This window comes from Caretta caretta, chromosome 1, assembly GCF_965140235.1.
Source record: "Caretta caretta isolate rCarCar2 chromosome 1, rCarCar1.hap1, whole genome shotgun sequence".
Taxonomy (NCBI): Eukaryota; Metazoa; Chordata; order Testudines; family Cheloniidae; genus Caretta; species Caretta caretta.
Window position 1 is genome coordinate 191,107,221 of NC_134206.1, and position 24,649 is coordinate 191,131,869.

The 24,649-nt window shown below is 42.7% G+C and overlaps 1 protein-coding gene and 1 long non-coding RNA gene across 2 annotated transcripts in view; both read right to left on the reverse strand.

The window, feature by feature from the left end:
* The window catches only part of LOC142070595 (uncharacterized), a 155,549-nt gene extending 141,935 nt beyond the window's left edge, over positions 1 to 13,614 (reverse strand). Inside the window, exon 1 of the long non-coding RNA XR_012666463.1 lies at positions 13,532 to 13,614. This is a non-coding gene — a long non-coding RNA (uncharacterized LOC142070595). The remainder of the gene's footprint in view (positions 1 to 13,531) is intronic.
* LOC142071008 (uncharacterized) lies at positions 1,197 to 3,016 on the reverse strand. Its single transcript, XM_075125153.1, has 2 exons — positions 2,127 to 3,016; positions 1,197 to 1,738 (listed from the first exon to the last, which is right to left on the reverse strand). The coding sequence occupies exons 1-2, from the start codon at positions 2,704 to 2,706 to the stop codon at positions 1,197 to 1,199; spliced, it is 1,122 nt and encodes a 373-aa protein (XP_074981254.1). The 5' UTR covers positions 2,707 to 3,016.
* Positions 13,615 to 24,649: the final 11,035 nt, after the last annotated feature.

The window sequence follows — 24,649 nt, forward strand, 5'->3', positions numbered from 1 at the left end:
TTCCCCTGTCCTGAAGCGCATGAATACCAAGATGAGAGCAGCCCTCACAGTTGAGAAGCGAGTGGCGATAGCCCTGTGGAAGCTTGCAACGCCAGACAGCTACCGGTCAGTTGGGAATCAATTTGGAGTGGGCAAATCTACTGTGGGGGCTGCTGTGATGCAAGTAGCCCACGCAATCAAAGATCTGCTGATATCAAGGGTAGTGACCCTGGGAAATGTGCAGGTCATAGTGGATGGCTTTGCTGCAATGGGATTCCCTAACTGTGGTGGGGCTATAGATGGAACCCATATCCCTATCTTGGCACCGGAGCACCAAGCCGCCGAGTACATAAACCGCAAGGGGTACTTTTCAATAGTGCTGCAAGCTCTGGTGGATCACAAGGGACGTTTCACCAACATCAACGTGGGATGGCCGGGAAAGGTGCATGATGCTCGCATCTTCAGGAACTCTGGTCTGTTTCAAAAGCTGCAGGAAGGGACTTTATTCCCAGACCAGAAAATAACTGTTGGGGATGTTGAAATGCCTATATGTATCCTTGGGGACCCAGCCTACCCCTTAATGCCATGGCTCATGAAGCCGTACACAGGCAGCCTGGACAGTGGTCAGGAGCTGTTCAACTACAGGCTGAGCAAGTGCAGAATGGTGGTAGAATGTGCATTTGGACGTTTAAAGGCGCGCTGGCGCAGTTTATTGACTCGCTTAGACCTCAGCGAAACCAATATTCCCACTGTTATTACTGCTTGCTGTGTGCTCCACAATATCTGTGAGAGTAAGGGGGAGACGTTTATGGCGGGGTGGGAGGTTGAGGCAAATCGCCTGGCTGCTGGTTACGCGCAGCCAGACACCAGGGCGGTTAGAAGAGCACAGGAGGGCGCGGTACGCATCAGAGAAGCTTTGAAAAACAGTTTCATGACTGGCCAGGCTACGGTGTAAAAGTTCTGTTTGTTTCTCCTTGATGAACCCCCCCGCCCCTTGGTTCACTCTACTTCCCTGTAAGCTAACCACCCTCCCCTCCTCCCTTTAATCATTGCTTGCAGAGCCAATAAAGTCATTGCTGCTTCACAGTCATGCATTCGTTATTCATTCATCACACAAATAGGGGGATGACTACCAAGGTATCCCAGGAGGGGTGGTGGAGGAGGGAAGGAAAATGCCACACAGCACTTTAAGCACAGCACTTTAAAAGTTTACAACTTTAAAATTTATTGAATGACAGCCTTCTTTTTTTTGGGCAATCCTCTGTGGGGGAGTGGCTGGTTGGCCGGAGGCCTCCCCACCGTGTTCTTGGGCGTCTGGGTGTGGAGGCTATGGAACTTGGGGAGGAGGGCGGTTGGTTACAGAGGGGCTGCAGTGGCAGTCTGTGCTCCAGCTGCCTTTGCTGCAGCTCAACCATACACTGGAGCATACTGGTTTGGTCCTGCAGCAGCCTCAGCATTGAATCCTGCCTCCTCTCATCACGCTGCCGCCACCTTTGAGCTTCAGCCCTGTCTTCAGCCCGCCACTTACTCTCTTCAGCCCGCCACTTACTCTCTTCAGCCCTCCACCTCTCCTCCCGGTCATTTTGTGCTTTCCTGCACTCTGACATTATTTGCCTCCACGCATTCGTCTGTGCTCTGTCAGTGTGGGAGGACAGCATGAGCTCGGAGAACATTTCATCGCGAGTGCGTTTTTTTTTCTTTCTAAGCTTCACTAGCCTCTGGGAAGGAGAAGATCCTGTGATCATTGAAACACATGCAGCTGGTGGAGAAAAAAAAAGGGACAGCGGTATTTAAAAAGACACATTTTATAAAACAGTGGCTACACTCTTTCAGGGTAAACCTTGAAAGTTAACATTACATACATAGCACATGTGCTTTCGTTACAAGGTCGCATTTTGCCTCCTCCCACCGCGTGAACGGATTTTGGTTGAATGCCAGCAAACATACACTGCAATGCTTTGTTCTACAGTGATTCCCCAGTACGTGTTGCTGGCCTGGAGTGGTAAAGTGTCCTACCATGAAGGACGAAATAAGGCTGCCCTCCCCAGAAACCTTTTGCAAAGGCAGAACCGCAAATGCCAGGGCAAAGTAATCCTTTCACATGCTTGCTTTTAAACCATGTATAGCATTTTAAAAGGTACACTCACCAGAGGTCCCTTCTCCGCCTGCTGAGTCCAGGAGGCAGCCTTGGGTGGGTTCGGGGGGTACTGGCTCCAGGTCTAGGGTGAGAAACAGTTCCTGGCTGTCGGGAAAACCGGTTTCTCCGCTTGCTTGCTGTGAGCTATCTACAACCTCCTCCTCATCATCTTCTTCGTCCCCAAAACCTACTTCTGTATTGCCTCCATCTCCATTGAAGGAGTCAAACAACACGGCTGGGGTAGTGGTGGCTGAACCCCCTAAAATGGCATGCAGCTCATCATAGAAGCGGCATGTTTGGGGCTCTGACCCAGAGCGGCCGTTCGCCTCTCTGGTTTTCTGGTAGGCTTGCCTCAGCTCCTTCAGTTTCACGCGGCACTGCTTCGGGTCCCTGTTATGGCCTCTGTCCTTCATGCCCTGGGAGATTTTCAGAAAGGTTTTGGCATTTCGAAAACTGGAACGGAGTTCTGATAGCACGGATTCCTCTCCCCAAACAGCGATCAGATCCCGTACCTCCCGTTCAGTCCATGCTGGAGCTCTTTTGCGATTCTGGGACTCCATCATGGTCACCTCTGCTGATGAGCTCTGCATGGTCACCTGCAGCTTGCCACGCTGGCCAAACAGGAAATGAGATTCAAAAGTTCGCGGTTCTTTTCCTGTCTACCTGGCCAGTGCATCTGAGTTGAGAGCGCTGTCCAGAGCGGTCAGAATGGAGCACTCTGGGATAGCTCCCGGAGGCCAATACCATCGAATTGTGTCCACAGTACCCCAAATTCGAGCCGGCAACGTCGATTTAAGCGCTAATCCACTTGTCAGGGGTGGAGTAAGGAAATCGATTTTAAGAGCCCTTTAAGTCGAAATAAAGGGCTTCATTGTGTGGACGGGTGCAGGTTTAAATCGATTTAACGCTGCTAAATTCGATCTAAAGTCCTAGTGTAGACCAGGGCTAAGACGGTTCAGCCATGAATGCTCCAAGTTCTCCCACCCTTCTAGCTATGGTGATAGCAATCGTAAATGAGGTCTTAAAGGAGAAGTAGCAGAACAAATAGGTGGCCATAGATTTAAATGGGCAGTTCCTTAGGGCACTGAGAATCACATTAAGGTCTCCATGGAGATGGGGTGGGATATGAGGAAACAAATTAGATAAGCCCTTAAGGAATCTGGGCATGGTTGAGTGGGCAAAAACTGAAAGATCCTCAATAGACAAATGAAGGCGAAAATAACTGCCAGGTTTACTCTGATGTAACTCATAGTTAATACATTTGTTTTTAATTCCAGCAGGTACGGACAATTCTGGAGACAAGAACTTCAGTAGGAGATAGGTTTCAGAGTAACAGCCATGTTAGTCTGTATTCGCAAAAAGAAAAGGAGTACTTGTGGCACCTTAGAGACTAACCAATTTATTTGAACATGAGCTTTCGTGAGCTACAGCTCACTTCATCAGATGCATACCGTGGAAACTGCAGCAGATTTTATATATACACAGAGAATATGAAACAATACCTCCTCCCACGCCACTGTCCTGCTGGTAATAGCTTATCTAAAGTGATCATCAGGTGGGCCATTTCCAGCACAAATCCTTGTTTTGACATGAACACCAGAAAAGAAAGTCTTTCCACTTCTGCTTTCTGTGAAAAATGTTGATATTTTGTTGAAATACCAAATGCCCCCAAAGCATCATATTGCAGGTGCAAACTGAAATATTTTTGTTCAAAATGGTACCATGGTGCCTTATGGGATTTGTAGTTTGGGTGTTTTATGTACCCATTGTTCTCCAAAGACTGGGCTCCCTTGGACCACATCTTTCATGGTGCACCACTTAGATGGCAAAATTGTGTTACTTTTATCAATACATTTATACAGTTACAATACTGAATCAAAGAGGTGAAGTATTCTTGTACTTAAAGCTATTAAATTGTAAGCCAAAAAATGAATCATTTGTCTCAACTCAAAATATAGGCCCTGCTACCTGTGTTTCCTTAGATTCCCCCTCCTTGGAATAGAAATACATTTTGCTTTGTGGGACATTCCCAGAGCTCATTAAAAGAAAGAAAATCAGTGGTCCCCTCTGCTGAGTGAAAATTTTGAGAAGGCTTTGTATTGAAAGGCAACCATTTTAAGTAGTACACTTCAGAATCTGAGCTAAAGAACCAAAAAAAGGCCTAAATAATGAGATTGTCTCTTCCCTTTCACTGAATGCTGCTTTAGCACTAACCATTTAAATTAAATTAATCTGTAGACTATTAGACCACTATATTCTGACTTCATTGCATATCCACACAGTAATGGACGACTCCTGCTCCCATTGAAGTCAATGATAAAACTCCGATTAACTTCAATGGTGTACCAGCAAGATCTAAACTTCCTATGCAGAGTATAGACAGAACTTTCTGGGCTCCTAAATTCATTTGGAAAGTTGAATCTGGCTTTCCAATACCTGGTTCCAGACAAGTGACTCCTCCTCCAATATTCTCCACAGTCCCAGCTCCTTCCTGGCCAGGAATAATTGAGTAATCTATATTTGAAAAAGAACCTTTCAGAATGCTGTCATCTGTCCAACAGATCCCTGTGGCTACTATCTGTATGGAAATGAAAGGACATAACCTTGGAATGTACCCGGGCTTCTGTTAAACAATCTGATTCACAATGGAGCCATTTTTTGTTTTGAGTTTTCATTCCAGAATATCTCAGTGTTGCTATTTGTTTATTAGGTTTGTTTGCGTGGGGTCCCCAGTCATTCCTCTTTTGTCCATGTTGAATGTTTTCCATCAGTTTTGTCAGCCTTATGCTCAGTAATGCTCAAGAGGACTGTAAATTTACTTCGAGTGCGCTTTCAGTTTTTTAGGAATCAAGAATCCCGAGTCTGAGTATATACAATAACGTTGCAGACAAGTTACTTGGGCTAGAACGAAGTGCTATACAGTTTATTGGCATGAAATAGAATTTGGTAACCCTAAGTGAGAATTTCCTGTCGAGACACATTCAGAATATTCATTAGCGCAGGAGATCTTGCATGTGGCTACTGTAATGCCCATACATTTGCAGAGCAGCTTGCCACATGGGTTAAGTGCCTGGGTTTTTAAAAGATATGCTCACAGTTGCACACCTAATTCCACCAGCATGCACAAATCAGGTATTTGCATGTAGAAATGGCAAGTTTCTAATGGTAGGTTCTAATCCTTTTAGGGTTTTATTTGTCTTTAAAATGGCTCATCTCTGTTTCTGGGATCAACAAGCATCATATTTTCAATGCTCAGGGCTCATCTACATTCGATAGTTTTGCTGCTTTAATTGTAATGGCATCGTTAAACTGCAACCACTCTCCTAGTTTCAGAACACTTATACTGGTATAAAAGGGGTTTTTACAGTACAGATTATTCTGGCTCAGGAAGCAATATAAGCTATTCTGCCATAAAGCAACTTCCTACTGATATAACTATATTGGTAAAACGAAACACCCCTAACTTACAGTGTAACTTTTCTCGTGTAGACTGGGCCTCAGTTATTTGTATTATCTAAAATATTCCACTTCCAATGACACTAGAATTCTCTGTGTACAAGAATCAAAACATAATATTCAGCATGAAGATTTTGGAGTCCTTACCCCAAATCTGAGATGTGCTCAAGGAGAGGGAGGTACCCAGCCTGTGTGTGTGTCCAGTGTGTGTCCAGTATGGTGTTTGCCAGGAATTCCTGGATTACTTCATCCCAATATTTTGTCTCTTTTTGTCCAATAACGACAACTATTAGCCAGACTCCGGGTAACGTGAAGGAGTGGGGTGGGGGTTTTTAAGGGTACATCTACACTAGCAACTGTACACATGTCCATGAATGCAGTTATGCTATAACCCCCTTTTTCTCCATGCTTAAACTCCAGAATCATGTGTCTGAAGGTGAGTACAGTTCAGGTAAGTTAGCATGGCCGAGGGATGTGCCACAGCTCCATAGCTGTTATCAGAGTGGATGGGGGTAAGGGATGTGTATCAGATCTTGAGTTTCAATAGTCCTCAACCCCCATTCCCACAATGAATTGAACCATTTTCTTTCTGACCCTTACCCGATCTATACAGACCCCCATGCTCCAATTTTCACTGGAATTAGGGTGCTTCACTGACCATATGAGAACAGGTTTCTGCTGCACTGTTTACAGATCAATCCTGGAGACAATGGATCCTGCTCTGAGAGCAGCCGCCTGGCCAGCCAACCACACATGGGGGCTGATCAATGTGTGGTTAGAGGACACCATGCTCGCCAACTTCTCCTGGAGTGGCAGGAAAATTCACCTGTACCAAGAAATTTCATGGAGGCTGAAACATCTGGGCATTGAGCAGACTCTGGTCCAGTACTGGGAATGAATCAGGTACTTGAGGCTCCTGTACAAGAGGGCAAAAGAAAAAAAAAAGACTCCAACCATTGCACCAGGAGCACTTATCGCCTATGTCCCTTCCATGAGGAACTTGAGCAGGTGCTGTCAAGGACTCCCAGTATAGAGCCTGAATTGTCTCTCAGTCCCCTTCTCAACCCCATCAGCCTCATTGTCCAACAGGATGTTGATGATGGCCAGGGCATCAGGGATCATGGAGGATGCCCCAGAAGATCCAGAGGAGAGATAGCATATGATTTACCAGGAGGAGCCAGTTGAAGAAGCCCCCTGATGAACCCAAGGAAGTCACCAAGTCATGGTGTCATAAATATAAAGGGAAGGGTAAACACCTTTAAAATCCCTCCTGGCCAGAGGAAAAATCCTCTCACTTGTAAAGGGTTAAGAAACTAGGATAACCTCGCTGGCACCTGACCAAAATGACCAATGAGGAGACAAGATACTTTCAAATGCTGGGGGGAGGGAAAAACAAAGGGTCTGTCTGTGTGATGCGTTTGCCGGGGACAGAACAGGAATGGAATCTTAGAATTTAGTAAGTAATCTAGCTAGATATGGGTTAGATTATGATTTCTTTAAATGGCTGAGAAAAGAACTGTGCTGAATAGAATGACTATTTCTGTCTGTGTGTCTTTTTTGTAACTTAAGGTTTTGCCTAGAGGGATTCTCTATGTTTTGAATCTAATTACCCTGTAAGGTATTTACCATCCTGATTTTACAGAGGTGATTCTTTTTATTGTTACTTCTTTTTTCCTGTTACTTCTATTAAAATTCTTCTTTTCAAGAACTGAATGCTTTTTTTCATTGTTCTTAAGATCCAAGGGTTTGGGTCGGTGGTCACCTATGCGAATTGGTGAGGATTTTTATCAAACCTTCCCCAGGAAGTGGGGTGCAAGGGTTGGGAGGATTTTGGGGGGAAAGACGTTTCCAAACAACACTTTCCTAATAAAATAGACCCAGATAATGTTTGGTGGTGGCAGTGGAAGTCCAAGGGCAAAGGGTAAAATAGTTTGTACCTTGGGGAAGTTTTAACCTAAGCTGGTTAAAAGTAAGCTTAGGAGGTTTTCATGCAGGTCCCCACAACTGTACCCTAGAGTTCAGAGTGGGGAAGGAACCTTGACATATGGCAAGAACCAGAACCCAAGGCTGGTAAGTTACAATGGACCCTCCACCCTTCCTGCCAATATCCCCTCTTGCTCTGAGCTACATTGCTTATTTTAAGATCAAGGGCATTTGAACTACTGTGTGCTGACTTTTCCTTGTTGGACAATAGGCTATGCATTGCTATGTCTCAGAGTTTGAACAGCAGGGCTGGAGCCATGGTATTGTTGCACCCCATCCCCTTACCAGAGTTCTCCAATCTTTCCTTCTCCACCCAGCCCCCACTATGCTCCACCTCAGAAATGGTCCTCAGGCATGACACAGTTATAAATCAATGATTTAATTGATTTCTAATGAAGCAGTATTATGCATTTAGCTAAAGCGACATCTTAAACACAGATTATTAATGAAAAATAATGGTGACCTTGGGTCTGTGCATTTCTCGGCGAGCTCTTAAACAGCAATGGTTCTGAGGCACAGGAGGTTACTAAAGCCTTGTCTAAACTACCGGGGTAAGTCAACCTAAGTTACGCTACTCCAGCTATGTGAATAACATAGGTGGAGTCAACATAGCTGAGATCAACTTACTGCTGTCTCTTCACTGCACTGCGTCGATGGGTGACACTCTCCCGTCAACTTACTCTCCTCATTCCGGTGGAGTACCAGGATCGACTTGGAGAGTGCTCTGTGGTTCATTTAGCAGGTCTTCACTAAACCCACTAAACCAACCCCTGCTGCATCGATCACAGCAGCATCGATCCCCAGTAAGTGTAGACATGGCCTCAGACACAGGCAGAAAAAGGCCCTTATATTCTATGATTGAGGGTTGAAGAGCAGGCCAGCCACAAGAAAAGATACCAGTATGCTCTCCACCATAGAAATGAAGAAGTTGAGAGGGTCAAATGGCAGGGCAGTCCATGACAGGAAATGAAATGAGGTTCTGAGAGACCTAATGCAGGTTGACCCTCTGAAGAAAAGTTGAAGGGGGCTAGGTTACATTGGTATGGGTGTGTTCATCAGGGAACTGAGTGGTTATATTGGTAAGATGGCCCTTTCAATGATCATGGATGGAAGACAACCAAGGAGAGGCCACAACATCAGTAAACGAACTGGATATCAGCAAACTTTAGAGAGAGACCCCGATTTGCATGACGGTGCACAATCATGCATTTTGGAAGACGGCTATGAAAGTTGCCAACCCTGAACAGGGAATGGCAAGAAAGAAGAAGAGAAGAAGACTGGTACTGCAAAAGTTGCAACACATTGCTCTACCTTTTTATGACCAATAAGACATTAGCAATCATAAATGGGAAACCAATATTTTAAAAACTGATTTGCCATCCTAGGGAGCAGGTTAGCAGATAGCAAGTGCAATGCAAGAACATTTGTCCAGGAGGAAGAATACTAAGTATCTCACCATTTAACGCCACAACTAGCAAACAGCTGAGAAATCAGAATTGAAATAATCTTCAAACACAAAACTGAAGTCTTTGGACTGGGAGATTTCCTTTCTGGGGCAGATTCAAGCTTCTCATTCTCAGGGTTTCTCTATTCTCTTCACTCCCACCTCATTGCCCCCTTTCTGATCAAGCCATGTAACTAAACATTCCCTGAGTTCCCCTCTCTCACTCCCAATTTCATGTCTTCTTTCATGAGATGCCTACACCTGGAACCCATTTGCTAACTTGATCCATCATGCATCTTTCAAATGTCTCTTTAAAAAAGTATTTCTTCCATCAGTCTTACAAACCCTAGTCTTTCCCTCTTCAAAACCTCTTAAAGCAAAAAAAAAAAAAAAAACAAATAAAATCAGAACTTATGGAACTCACAAAACATGGCATTCACCTCCAAAAAAACACTAACCCTTACCATTTCTAGTCATCCTCTTTCCAGTCCAACATGTTTTATATGGCCTTGTCAGGGCAGGTCTTAACTTAGATTATAAGTGTTCAGCAGTAGGAACATAGATCTTCATCCTGCTCCCATTGGGCCAGGATTCCATACTCTTTTACTAGCTCATACAGTGCCATGTACATTTATAGCACTGTATAAAGAAAGACAACCTATCTGAAATCTTATGAAAAACACCATATGAAAAGTAATGGAACGGAACCTAGTTTCAGCTCTTTCCAATGTATTTCAAAAGGGTACGGGACAGAAGCAAAATTAGGGAAACAGACTCTCTCAAGATAGTGTATCGGGAGTTCTGATATAGTGTGCTGAATCAATACCCTAATATAGTGTCAGGGGCTCCTATGCTGCTGGAAGCTAAGTCATGGCTTCCAAGGCCTGAAACACCTGTGATCAGCAAAAGATCCCACGAGATTTTGCAGGTTTAAGAGTATTCGCCTGTGTTTGCACCCTATGCCATTTTGGGTTGCATTCTGGTCACCTAATCTCCATAGTACTTTTCATCTGGGGAATTGTTAGCGCAGTTCCACGCCAAACAAATTTGGTGTGCTGTGTAGCTGGTACCGAGCAACTGTCCAGTTCTACTCCAGAAGAAGTTACGTTTCAGTGGTGGATAAATAAATCCATGTAGAGTGCAGTTTGTTCGACACAATGAAAGACATGACACATAAACATAAGATACCACTATACACCTTATAGACTTTAAGGCCAAAAGGGACCATCGTGCTCATCTAGTCTGATCTCCTGCATGCAGCAGGCCACAAAACCTCACCCACCACTCCTGTAATAGAACCCTAACCTCTGGCTGAGTTACTGAAGTCCTCAAATCATGGTTTAAAGAAGTCAAGTTACAGAGAATCCATGATTTACACTAGGTTAAACCAGCAAGTACCCCATGCCCCATGCTGCAGAGGAATAGGAAAAATTTCCAGGGGCTCTGCCAATCTGGCCAGGGGGGAAATTCCTTCCTGACCCCAAATATGGTGATCAGTTAGACCCTGGCAAGACACACCAGTCAGACACTTGGGAACGAATTCACTGTAGTAACTCAGAGCCCTCCCCATCTAGTGTCCCAACCCTGTCCTTCGGGGATATTTGCCACTAGCAGTCACACATGGGTGACATGTCATTTTAGGCAATCTCATCATACCATTCCCTACATAAACTTTTTCAGTTCAGTCTTGAAACCAGTTAGGTTTTTTGCCCCTACTGTTCCCCTTGGAAGCATGTTCTAGAACTTCACCTATTCTGAATTATGTAATTCAAAAATTATTTTAAGAGTGTTTCACAATAAGAGATAACTTTAGAAAAAATAGATCTAAAGTCACGGGTTCAAAGTGAAGTGGTTTCTTTATGTCGGTCAATAAATACAATGACAGGAAAAGTTATTCTTGCCTCTATAAAAAAAATATCAGATCTCTATACCTGCCTCTTTCTTCTGAGGCAAATCTCTACATTTTTTTTCTTTTCATTTTAAGTTGCAGTTCTGGGGTCAATAGAATAAGCAAGCATCCCCAGTGGAGAAATATTTTCTTAAATTTCTAAATGCTGCACTTGCTCACCAGTTGCCTTCACTTAGGAATGTGCAGTGGCTAAGCACTTAGCAGTCCATGAACTCCGGCAATTTTCCCCCCCACATAGCGTGACTTGATACCCAAGGGCAGGAAAGCAACCCTCTCAAAAACAGAGCAAATGCATTCAACTTGAAAGAGACCTGGACATTGTCATTGGCCTCTGGAATCAGCTTGTCAAATAGGAGAGCGGGGTGGGGGAGGGAGGAATGATGAGAGAACAATGATAGAATACACTGTTCCATAACTCAGGGTCACAAGAAATGTAGCTTCTCGGTGTTTGTTTACTAATAAAGATGTCAAAGGCATTTTGATGCTTAGGATTTTTCATATTCACTTCCGAGATCCAACTGCTTTTCATTATACGAGTGAGAAACGTGGCGAGGGATTTTGTTTTGTTTTGCTGACTTGTACTTATGAACGGAAGGTCACCCAACAAACTGTGATTAATATAAAGGCATAGCACCTTCCAAAGCAGCCAGAGTGAACTGTTCGGTCAGCTAGTAAACAGCCATCACTTGTTCTGAGCAGTATCGCTGGACCCAATCCCGGAGAATGCAAACGCTGGTACTCAGCTGCCTCCTAGACACCTTTTTCCATTGCGGGGAGTGTGGGGGGATGAACTCACCTACCATCTTTGGGGAGACACACAGTCAAGGCAGGATGCCTTGAGGGAGAGGGAGAAGTGGAATTGGACACCCCATCCCCTAGGCAGCCTTAAAGAATCTCAGCCTAACCCTTAATTCTAATTCATGCCATTCACTATCCCCTGATCAGCCATGCTTAGGATATAACAGTGAAACCCAGGATAAAACAGGGGACTCTTTTCTACTTTGATACCTGCAAAGTAGGTACCTTCAAAAAACTTGGCAATGGCTTGACAGCTCGTTTGCGGTGACTATTGTTTTTTTCATGCACTTATTGTTTCCTTTTTCTTATCAGAAAGAGTCAGCCTTCCCCTGTGTTTGTGCTATCCACCTGTTGTCTGTAGCCTTACATGTGGACTGTAAACTCATTGGGGCAAGCATTGTTTCTTCCTTATATGTTCATAAACTGTCATATAAAAAACACAATATATATAATAAAGAACATGAAATATGCTTAAACAGTTCCCAATAATAGGGATCTTTTTCATGCAAGCTATGCACAAAAGGGAACATAAACCAATGTCATGGATAAGATATAAACAAGGGTTTAAATAATAATTAATCTAGATATTAGAGATGGGTGTGAATCCAAAATCCACATCAGAGCAGCTCACTGAAAAAAATCTGGATTTAGCTTTGTATCTGATTTCTGTGGCTCTGACCCATCTCTAAACAACATAATAGATCCATATACCATACTGTACCTTTCTGATACTGAACCATCCCTAAATGCTTTTATCAGCTGTAGCTATAGTGATATTTTCCCCACCACTAAAATGTATTAGCTAGGTACTATTCACTAGACTCTGGCAGAAGACCATTAACAAACAAATATCTCACAAAGACATGAAGTGTACTATTTCTCCCATGTCTTGCAAAACTTAAAAGGATTCCCTGATCCCTCGGGGTCTGCTGTTCTTTTGAAGAGAAAGGTGGGGGTGAGGGGGAAATCTATAAACAGCATTGCTGCCACCAATATCTTTTAAATTTTGGTATTATTTGCAGGATTCTCTTCCCCGTCCACCCCCCAATCCAACATAATAATTCTTCCTCCTTTTTTTTTTTTTTTTGCCATATCTGTTGCAGCTTATGATGGAAGCAGCCAACTCAACCTTCCCTCACTGTGATCAAGCTAAATTGTGTATTGAAACAACAGTTAGGGAAAATGAACCCCAATAGAAAATTTACTGCAAACCCAAACAGAAAATTTAATTCATTTCCATTCACAGACATTTCTGTGATAATCCTGTAATTTTCATTCAACTGATGTATGCCATCATGTGGCAGAACCGGGTAATGCTCAAACATTCCAAACCTCATTTAAATCATCCCTTCTGTAATTAACACGTGCATAATGAAATACCTTGACTGCGGAAATGTATTAATTTGGGCCAGATATAAGAAAGGCTGCTCTCTACCATGAATTCTAGATACTCAGGTACTAATAGCTCTTACTGTACCTAAAAACTGCTGGAAAACTGAATAAGTGTGTAAAGCTAGCACTTCAGGTAATTATATTGGTTCCTACAAAAATAAAACCCTAATGCATCTGCACAGTTTGCTTCAGAAAGTTCTGTGTTTCTAATACAGACTCTTAAAAATAACTACAGCATTATATCCTCATGAGTCACAGAAGAGCTCAATCCTGTTATACAACTGCAGAGAGAGAGAGCTTACTGACCACTTCAACAAATGAATCAACCTGATTAGCTGTCTAGTGCAAACTGCTGAGGGCCCAACATGGAGCGGTCACCTTTACACATAACAGCACAGGAAAATTACAATTTCAAAAACATTTAGACACTTACACTAAAATAGCAAATCCAGTCATTTTCATGAGTGTTGCTTAACACAATTTCATGCCCTCACAGCCTTGCTGAGCAGCATTTTCTGCTTCTCCCCTTTGACAAGGCTAAGACGGGTGATTAAAACTGGCAGAGCTCACTCGCCCCAAACACAGCTGACTGGGTGATACTTAAAGCCACAGCAGCCTTTTGGATGTTAGAAAGAAGTGACAAGCAATCATCAGCCCCTGTGCGAGCAGTCATAGGTCAGGCTTGCCTAAACATGAGCACAGTCCAGATTTCGGTTCTGGAAACAGCACACTCAGTGTCAACTCTTTTCAATTCAAGAATAATTTTTAATATTATATTCTAGAAGCCGTAAAATAAGGTTTGTGACTAGATAATAGAAGGGGATATAAATGCCATATCCCTGTCTGCAGAATGTACAGAACACTGAGCTCTGTTTTAACTTAAACATTTATAAAATGCACCCAAAATAACAAACCCAATCTTCAGTTCCAGTTGAACCACAGACAGTGCAGCACCTGAAAGAGGTGGGCAAATTGGTTTTATGCCTGGTCTTCCGAACTCAGCCCTTCCTATCTGTCATATCCCTAATATTCCCTCTGCACGGGGGCTTTCATATGCTAGCCCTATGATACCTAGGGATTCTTCAGCTGACCTGCTAAGGATTCCCTCTTTACAGCCCCTTTGTGCCACTAGAGCAAACACCATGGCCCAACGTCTCTGAGCACAGATACAATATCACACATAACAAAGGACTTCTACAAACAAAAGGGAGTCTTTCCCCACACATACCAAAACAAATTACACTGAAACACCGAGAAGATATGAACCTTGCACCACGAGATAACACAGGCTTGATTAAAACAGTGAAGAAAATGAATACCAGATGGGAGAGCCATCCTCACTGATAGTGTAGGGTCTGTTAGAATAAGCATCCATTTTGATCTTAATAGCTATTGCAGTGTGGGTGGGGAGGGGAGGAGTGAGTTTTGGCACTGTGAGTCTCTAACAAAATCATGGTTTAAAGAAAGACTACCTTCAGGCTCACTTGCAAGCTGATGCAGTTGTCAGAGACTGATTAGCACTGCCAAATAGGAGGAATACCTCATTCTGCACCAGCTGTAGATGCCAAGTTGTCCTCAGGAGTAGCACCATAAAGAAAACATTTGTAATAATCCATTCTGGAGATCACAAAATTAAAAATAGCAGTTGAGTTACCAGATGTAAATGAAGAGTTTAGTCAATAATATCATATGTATCCAGTAACCTCTTGGTCAAGACACGAGCAAATCCCTCTCAGTACTGACCTTAAACCACCTCTACCTATACCCTCAATATCCTTCCTCCAACCTATTAGCATTGAATTTAAACAGTTCACTCTCATCCAAAACCAAAGCTAACTCACGAACTGTGAAGGATAGCATCATGTGGGTATGATGAGACGGTACTGTGCAGTAGCTGCAAACTGACACCATCTCCAAAATCATCTTGCAGACTCACAACACTGAACAGATGGAAAGAAGCAACACAATATTGAGGATTCCCATCAGGAATCCTCTACCACTCAGGTAGATCACCAACCACACACAACCACTCCCTGTAGGCAAGCAGCGGACACCACCAAATTTGTTTGACTTAATGTATCTCCTGTACGTACATACACACACAAGCTTATTATGTCTACTTTCAGATGAGGTCTGATGTGGAGCTGTCAAGTGGTGCTGTTGATAGTGGTGATATTTCTAGTCAATATAATCATCCTGCACTACGGTCTGTTGAATGTGCATGAGTTACCAGTCTTCATTGCCTTGGCATGTATACAACTTTGTGCAGGGAAGAGTGTTCTGATTACAGATATAGTTGATTGTGCAGCAACCCCTACGGGTACAAATAAGGTCTTGTAGAAGCCCAGGTGTCATTGGGCCATTGAAGAATACAGGAAGTAGTTCATCATCCATCCATGTTGCAATCTGCTTTACCTATGTGCAAAGACATCCAGATCTTTGTTTGCCAAGATGCTCTTTTGACGTGCTCTTCAAAACGGTCTTCACATGCTTGGAGTTTGGCCGGTGACCTAGTCCTTTTTGATGGCCTGATTGAAGCACAAATAATTCAGAACTCTTTGGGTCTTCTTTTCTTTCTCACTCTGTTCATACAGCTACTGACTTCCTTGCTGCAGAAATGGCAGCTTGTCCATCACTCTATCCCAATTTGACAAGATCTCTGAAACAGTAAGTTCCCTTTGTTTTGACAACATTATACAGAGATTTTTTTCCCAAATACCAAATAGGGATGACACAATCACATCCTGTTAATGCATGTACAGCAGGAAGTATGTTTCAGAAGACAGGAATGAGTGCATCACAACCACATGCACAAATATGAATGGACATGTGTCACTTGTGCTGGTAATGGTGCCTGTTTCAATCCACATGTTATCTATGTGTTCCATTTTTGGAAAGCAGTGAACAGCAAGGACCAAAACTTCTGTATTGCAATTACTGTGGTTCCTTTGACCCCAAAAGCCATATTGGCACATACAGAGTCCAGAAGCATTCCTGCATCTGCTTCCTCTGGAGTACTGCACAAGTCTTGGGCTTCAACACTTTTATTGGTGATGGACTTTGCTATTTCACCACTGGAAAAATCTCCAGCAAGGAAGAGTGCTTGCATTTGTTGTTTTCCCACCCTCAGTTGCATTTTGAACCATATGTTCACATAGGCACAGGGCATCTGCCAATCACTTGGTATTTCTTGCATCCAACCTTAGACCATGTCCAATCAGGCCCGCCGACAGCAATTCTGGGCCCCGTGGCAGAACAGTCAATGGGCCCCCTATGATGCAGTCCACCTGACATTTGGGCGATGCAGCACCTGGGCTGCTGGCATGTTCCCTCTAATTTTTTTCACCCATGTGAGCAATAAACTTTGTTATGTGGACCAAGGTATGTGCAGATGCGCACCACCAGTAGAAACAAAACACCTAGATATACTATATATTTTTTTAAAAAGTTACCATAGGGATAATTACTCCAGCCAGGACAGGTTAGGCATTTTAGAACTCACTATTCAAAGAATTAAATTTAAGTGTAAGAGAAATAAAAATTATGAAATCCATAGCCCAGGAAAACACTAAAATAGCATACTTTGAAAGAGACAGACAGAGATTGTATGAGCGGGGTGGTGCTGAAATCTTAGAAACAGTGTACTATCTCTTTAGGAAAGGCCCTCAGTCACACACACACAGTTCAGAGTAGACCGCAGCACCTCCGAGTCTTCCTGAGCCAGGTTGTGTCCCCTCTCCCCTGCTCTGCAGAGAGGCACAGTGGGAGGGGGACACCTTAACATCAGCAGCCCCAACCCCCGCTCAACACAGCTAGCAGGAGGGTCCCAGGAGCAGCTGCAGCAGGACGGAGCAATGTCCGGGGAGGGAACCCTGACCTTATGCTGCCGGCTGTGCGGCACTTGAATCTTTCCTGCAGCTGGGCCTCCCAGGCAATTTTAAATCACTGGGCCCCTGGGCAATTGCCCCCTGTCGGCAGGCCTGTGACCAGTGCTGTCTTTCTGCAGTTTTTACAGAGATACTGTTGTCTTATCTGTCAAAGAATTTGGTTTCCAAATTAAGCTTTGTCAAATCCTTTTAGGACCTGCCTCAAGTACTCAGCAGCCATTTCATCAAATGAGTTGAATTTGTGTGACACCCAGCCATTATTTGTGTGACACCTAGGGCATCTCTGATATACATTGTGGCTTCTTTATTGCATGCTCTTAGCTTCTGGATTCTTTCATCTTGAGCTTCCAGCTGATGACCTAATTCAGCTTTGTCTGTTCTTCTCATTGTTCCATAAGCACAGGTCCTATTGTGTGACTAAAATCAGTTGCCTTTGAAGCCTCATCGCTGCACCTTGCTAAGCACAGGGCTCTGCGGAAAACAATTTCTGAATTGATGGCTGCTGTGATTGTCCCTCCTTTGCCAGATTTACATTTGGTCTTCTTGGTCAGGTCAGCAAATGTTTTGATGCCAGATAGTGGGCTAAAGAATCTATGTGTCCCATCAGAATCGAATGCACCTCTCATGGATGTCTCCAGTTGTTCTTCACCAACTTCTGCTATTTTCAGTAGGGACTCTTGTACATCTGCTGTTACATGCAATCCAGTAGATATGTTGACCAGCACCTCTAGTTGTGATTCATGGTCAAATGGGATTGCCATATTGTTGATGACATGGCTATTAAGAGCTTTAACATGCTCTTCATCCCTCTTTAATGAAGAGGCAAGAACTTGTTTATGGACTTTGTCTTCACTACTTTTTGTTAGGCCACTTTTTTCTCTCATAGCTTTTGCATGTTCATAATATGAAGCTATGTGTTGTGATATCTAGCCCTAAAACTGACCTGTCCATAAGGGTCACTGAATTAAAAAGCTAATTTCTAGAATATTTGAAAGGCTAATACTGCATGCATAGGCAATTACAAATTAAAACCTTCTACCAGGCAGGCAAAATAAACAAAAGCTTACAAATGGAGAAGCATTACATTAGGAATTCAAGTACATTTATGTCTACCTTTTACGCAGTACAACTATGGGATTGCAATCTATGCAACTGGAGCACAATCTTCAGTGTGAGACTGATCTGGGTCAAGAAATTTCAACTGAAAATATAGAAAACCATTATAATCAGTTATGAGATACTGTGACAAAGAATATCGGCTGTGAAAACATTTTGTATTATTATATTGCAAAATGTTGATATTCACCCTTTTTGCCACATGCTGAACAGCTTCCTCATTTCTGGGGGGAAAATACTTGCCCCTGCAAAACCAACAAGAATCTTTGAATACATGGTTGTTTCGTAGCTTTGACCGATAAACACCACATTAAGGTGTTCAAATGAACTTATACCGTAAAAAAATTGCAGTTGAAACACTGTTTCTGAAACTGTGCAAAACATGACACTCATTTTGGATACCCTTGTTTCTCCTCGTTTGCAAGTTTATCTTACCACGTGATAGCTCCATGTCATACCTCTTCTAAACGTAGATCATTTCAAACCATATTTTATGAATGATGCGGGTGTGTGCATGGAGGGTATTTCAAACTCTGAAAATATGGCCCTTTTTGGAAAACTGCTGCTCACCTGGAACCACTTTGAGAGGAAAGAATTGAACCAAGTAAGATTAGTGCCATCTATCTGGGGGTTCAGAGGCAAGTCAGCAAAAACCATTGTCATATCAGAGGCTACAGACAGATTTGCGCAATCAGCATGGACACCTGACCTATGTCCATGGCTAGGAGGCTACCAACCAGTGTAACTACTGCTGTCTCCATACCATAACCAGGCCTAAGGCCAGAGAGAAATCTAGGTAATCTGAAGACTCTGGATTACACAGTAGTTGTCATACTACAAATAACTGCCCCAAGAAGGGATAACTGCCCCAAGAAGGGATTATCAGAGGCACAATGATGACTTGACAAGTAAACCAGAGTCAAGGTAACTTTGTGAGGGAGGGCCTAGCATTCATTAATTTAAAGGAAGTCAACATCACTCCTGTCTCCCATATGGAGGCATTTCCAATGTGAACAGTGGACTAATAACCTCTCTGCTATATTTTTCTAGCTAGGACCATGACTCTAGAAACCACCTAAGAACATGCTTAAGTTAGGCCCTGAATAGAGAAGCTTTCCTGAATCTGGTCCTAAGAGAGGCAAAAGTCAAACTTGTAGATTGCAACTGGAGACTCTCCAAGTGCCTCTCAAACATCTGAGTGAAAAGGAGAATGTTACCAGAGAAGACGCCATCTTGACCCAGATCTGCCATCACAAACTCTGATCTATATCCAACTGATCTTATATTCAAAGTAACTAGAAAATGCTTTGCAGCAAGAAAAGTCTGACACTGAGTTGGTCACAGCCAGAATTAATCAAATCAACTACCTGGAAGAGCTATGCTAAATGCAATTTTGTGTCTGCAGTAGTGATGAGGAAAGAGCTCTCTTCATTTCCACCAGAGCCACAGCACAGCAAGTTGAAACCAGTCACAACACATCCTATTTGGAAAGTGATTTCTGCCCATGAATCTCTTATCTCTACCCCATATCCTTTACCTGTTGCAGGTCATCTGGGTCAGACGAGGCGATATGTGGGGATGATAAGGAAAGAGAGGATCCTTCGAGAGAGAACTGATTCAGTTAGTATGTTACAGTTTTGAAAAGTAAGATATTTATCCCAAGTGGCTTGGGGTTGGCTTTCTTTAAAAGAAGAGGAGGTGCCACCTGTGACATTCCCTTGGCCACCATCGCCACCCAATCTCTGGATTTGCACCAAGTGCAGCTCAGCCAGACCAAAAATTTTAAAATGAATAATTACGCTGGACAGTCACCTCCATATACACACACATGCAGACAAACCTCTTTCATCCTCTAACACACATTTACTCTTGTAAATACATACACATTCCAAACTCTTTATGTACAGATAGTGAGTGTTTATTTTGATGTATATGAGATATGCTAAAACTAAAAAAGGAGGGAAGATAAATATCCAAGAGCAAGACAAACTCTTTGTACACATTCGTATTTTCTGTTTATCACCTTTAGTTTGTGGCGGGGTTCGGTTTTTTTGTCATTATCGTCTCTGTCGATGTAATCAATAAAGGACTTCCAAAGGTCTTTGAATGTACCTATTGTATTTGAATTTTATAGCATATATTGCCTTCCAATATGCTGTTGTCTGCGTTACTGTCACAGTCTGTTCTGTTTTGATAAGTGGTGATTTGTTTTTCAACACCTTTCATATGAAATACTGGGAAATGGATCATCTATCGTTTAATTAACTGTCTCCTATTGCTGAATTCTGTGGAATTCCATAGGAATACTATATTAAATTATATGGCAGAAAAGTGCCTGCTACAATAGATTCATTATGGCCATTTTCAAAATGTTTGCACACCAAAATACCAGTTCAGAATTTTTACAGATACCCACTAAAAATACGAGGCCACCCGAAAACAACACAGTGAAGAGCTGTGGAAGCGGAGTTGAAAAACCTGGAGCACAGCTGGGCAACCATTGAAAGCCTTGCCAGAAACAGACAGGAGTGGAGGAGCTTCGTCCCTGCCCTAAACGCCAGAAGCATAATGGGAACATGATGATGAAGACTAAAAATAAATCATCATGAACAATGCCTTTATACTCATAGGACAAAATGACTTTATAGAAATTGCAGGCTTACAATTTCCTACTAAGCTTTTCTGGAGTCAGGCCTGTGATTTAAGAAAGAAGTGTTGTCAAGGTTCCTCCCCCACTCTGAACTCTAGGGTACAGATGTGGGGACCTGCATGAAAAACCTCCTAAGCTTATCTTTACCAGCTTAGGTCAAAACTTCCCCAAGGTACAAAATATTCCACCCGTTGTCCTTGGACTGGCCGCTACCACCACCAAACTAATACTGGTTACTGGGGAAGAGCTGTTTGGACGCGTCTTTCCCCAAAAAATACTTCCCACAACCTTGCACCCCACTTCCTGGACAAGGTTTGGTAAAAAGCCTCACCAATTTGCCTAGGTGACTACAGACCCAGACCCTTGGATCTTAAGAACAATGAACAATCCTCCCAACACTTGCACCCCCCTTTCCTGGGAAATGTTGGATAAAAAGCCTCACCAATTTGCATAGGTGACCACAAACCCAAACCCTTGGATCTGAGAACAATGAAAAAGCATTCAGTTTTCTTACAAGAAGACTTTTAATAAAAATAGAAGTAAATAGAAATAAAGAAATCCCCCCTGTAAAATCAGGATGGTAGATACCTTACAGGGTAATTAGATTCAAAACATAGAGAACCCCTCTAGGCAAAACCTTAAGTTACAAAAAAGATACACAGACAGAAATAGTTATTCTATTCAGCACAGTTCTTTTCTCAGCCATTTAAAGAAATCATAATCTAACACGTACCTAGCTAGATTACTTACTAAAAGTTCTAAGACTCCATTCCTGGTCTATCCCCGGCAAAGACAGAATATAGACAGACACACAGACCCTTTGTTTCTCTCCCTCCTCCCAGCTTTTGAAAGTATCTTGTCTCCCCATTGGTCATTTTGGTCAGGTGCCAGTGAGGTTACCTTTAGCTTCTTAACCCTTTACAGGTGAGAGGATTTTTTTTCTCTGGCCAGGAGGGATTTTAAAGGGGTTTACCCTTCCCTTTATATTTATGACAAGTGTAATGTTAAGAGGACTAGGGTTCCTGGACTTTGGACCTAAATCAGGGTTCTTACTTGTCTGTAGCCCTCAACAAGGACAGAGAGAATTTTATATTTTGTCAACAATCTGCTGACTGAACATGAGCACAGTTTTGAACAATTGGAAAAATCCCTCATCTGCTGGCTAGACTCACTGAATGTCCATCCAAACCATTTCTTTAACGGAGACCAAAAGCAGTACCTTAATGGTCCAGAAGCAGTAACCTGACACAGGAGTCAAAAGCAAGTGGACTAAAGGCCGAGCCAGTATATGCTATGACCCGTTTGCCTCATGTGGAAGTTGTCCTTGGCCAGTCCTATTTTTCACAGTCGTTTCTGGAGTTGCACTCAGTAGTCAGCTAGCAACATAGATATTGCCATAGCAAATCAGACCCATGGTCTATTTAGTCTGGTATCCTGTCTCTGACAGTAGCCAAATGTTTCAGATGAAGGTGGAAGTAACCCAATAATAGACAATTATGAATAGTATACCAATGAGGGAACTTTCTTGCTAAACCAGGAAGTAGTTAATTGACTTATGTCCTGGACCAAAAGGGTTTATATCCCTTCTATTTCTATTTCATTGCCAACTGTTGTGCCTGCAAACTGATGTTCATGCTAGAATGGACTAAATCAATTAGCCAAGTCCCTCATCTGGCTGCTGGACTCAGTGCCTGTTAGGCCTGCAAATTACCAAGGCTAAAATACAAATCAAGACACCTATATCCTTCCATCAGCCACACCTTTGCCTTGTGAATTCAAAGGGGAGCTCCCCGTGGCTGAGTTAGAAAAGGCTATGGCTAGCGTGTGTCATTTGGAAGTTTCTGAGATTTCCGTATGTCTTAAATCTAGTTTCAGAGTATAGCCGCAATGACTCAAATCCTCACACACAGTGTAGCTCCCTCTTTCAGTCTGAGCAATCAACGCTCTACATTTTAAAATCTTTATAGTTAAGGAGTTTCAGTAATTCATTTATGCTATTTTGGCTTTTGTTAGGTTGTTTTAGTAATTTGTCTTGGTAATTTGACTGGTAAACTGGCCAGATTACCCCACAGAAAAAACATTTAGAGGGGCAGTGAACACTATGCTCTTATGTGAATGTCTTGAGGTCCAACAGGTTTCAGAGTAGTAGCCGTGTTAGTCTGTATTCGCAAAAAGAAAAGGAGGACTTGTGGCACCTTAGAGACTAACCAATTTATTTGAGCATAAGCTTTCGTGAGCTACAGCTCGCTTCATCGGATGCATCCAATGAAGTGAGCTGTAGCTCACAAAAGCTTATGCTCAAATAAATTGGTTAGTCTCTAAGGTGCCACAAGTCCTCCTTTTCTTTTTGAGGTCCAACAGTAAGTCATATCAGACATCCCATTTGTCATCCTGAAATGCTGAGAATGAAAGATGCACGGCCAAGGGAATTCTTCAAATAAAAATCAGTTAAAAGAAGTTAATAAAATGCGAAGACTCCGATGCGCAGGGTCATCATGTACATGCACTGGGATTGCAAAGAGTCTTCTTTAAATAACTTCCTAGATGAAAGGAGAGAATTTAATTTTGCTGATAAAATGAGATCAGTTAATCAACCAGTACAGCTGAGGATATATTTCCCCTCCATAAGAGAAAACCAGCTAAGTTATGATAAAGAATTTATTAGCAAGAAGAGTTCTCCTTAGATTTCCTTGGGATAGGAAGGGCAAGCCAATAGTAAAATATTTTAAACCTCATTGTGTGCTTTTGGAGCACTGGTGAAATGTGCACCATCTATAAAGATTATTAAGATGAAACTATTAACCCTCTGACAGTTTAATAACCATTCTTTATGTTATAATAACACAGGGCCCCTTTGGGATCAGAGTTCCAATTTTGGAGGCAGCGTCCATCATTTGTCAAGGAAATTGAACCTTTGTGTTGAGCAAAACAGCAACAGGCACAAGCCTCCCCCCACCTCCAACTACCCAGCTTGAGCTTTAAGTCCAGGCCTATCTTCCCTGTGATAGAGTCATTTGGTCAGCACACTGCTTTTGGGAACCACAAATCCCTGGGATAGGAGCACAAGCAGAAAATAGAATTAATGAAACACTGTCTTGCAACCTGAATAGTTCTGCAACACACAAGGGTTTAGATCTTTAATAGCAGTGACATGTTATGGCAGCAGATAATAGTCAAGTCCCTGTGGGCTAACATGAGTTGCCATTGTTTCCAGGTATACAGGTGTGCAAAATCATACCTGGTTATAGTGGCAGGAAAGAAAACACATCCCTCCCTTTCCATGTATATTTTGATAGGAGCAAGAAAAAGCAGATAGGACTATTGATATTCATACTATGCGTGGCCAGTGACATGTAAGCTTGAGTTACCAATCCATCAGGTTTAACATTCAAACACTTGCTGAAGAGCAATCACATTCCAGAATTTATAGGAAAACACCCTTTTAAAATCTTCATTAACGGGCACAGCACTCCAGTGCTTAGCACTAAAGACTAGGAGCCGAGGATGCTTTGGATTCTAATGGTAGCGGAGATGCAGAGTCACTATTAGCCAGGGGCAACTTTGTTGACTTTTTATTTCCTCAGTGTTCCCAAAGGGCCCAATTCCAATACCTTTATTTACAGTGAACATCACCTTACTCCACAAATCGCCACCATTGACTTCAGTGGGAGGATTTGTGGATTACGGCAATATCAAACAGGAGAAAGGGTATCAGAATCTGCATTGAAATGTAGCTTTCCTTACAGCACCCATTCACACAATTGACTCAGGATGCACCCCAATACACCCAGTCACAGTTGAAGAGAGTGTTCTCTGGAAGCAACTTCTATGTCACTCAAAAAGTAGGCATTCGCTGAACATGCTGCGCACATAGGACTTCACCAAAAATTGCTGCTTC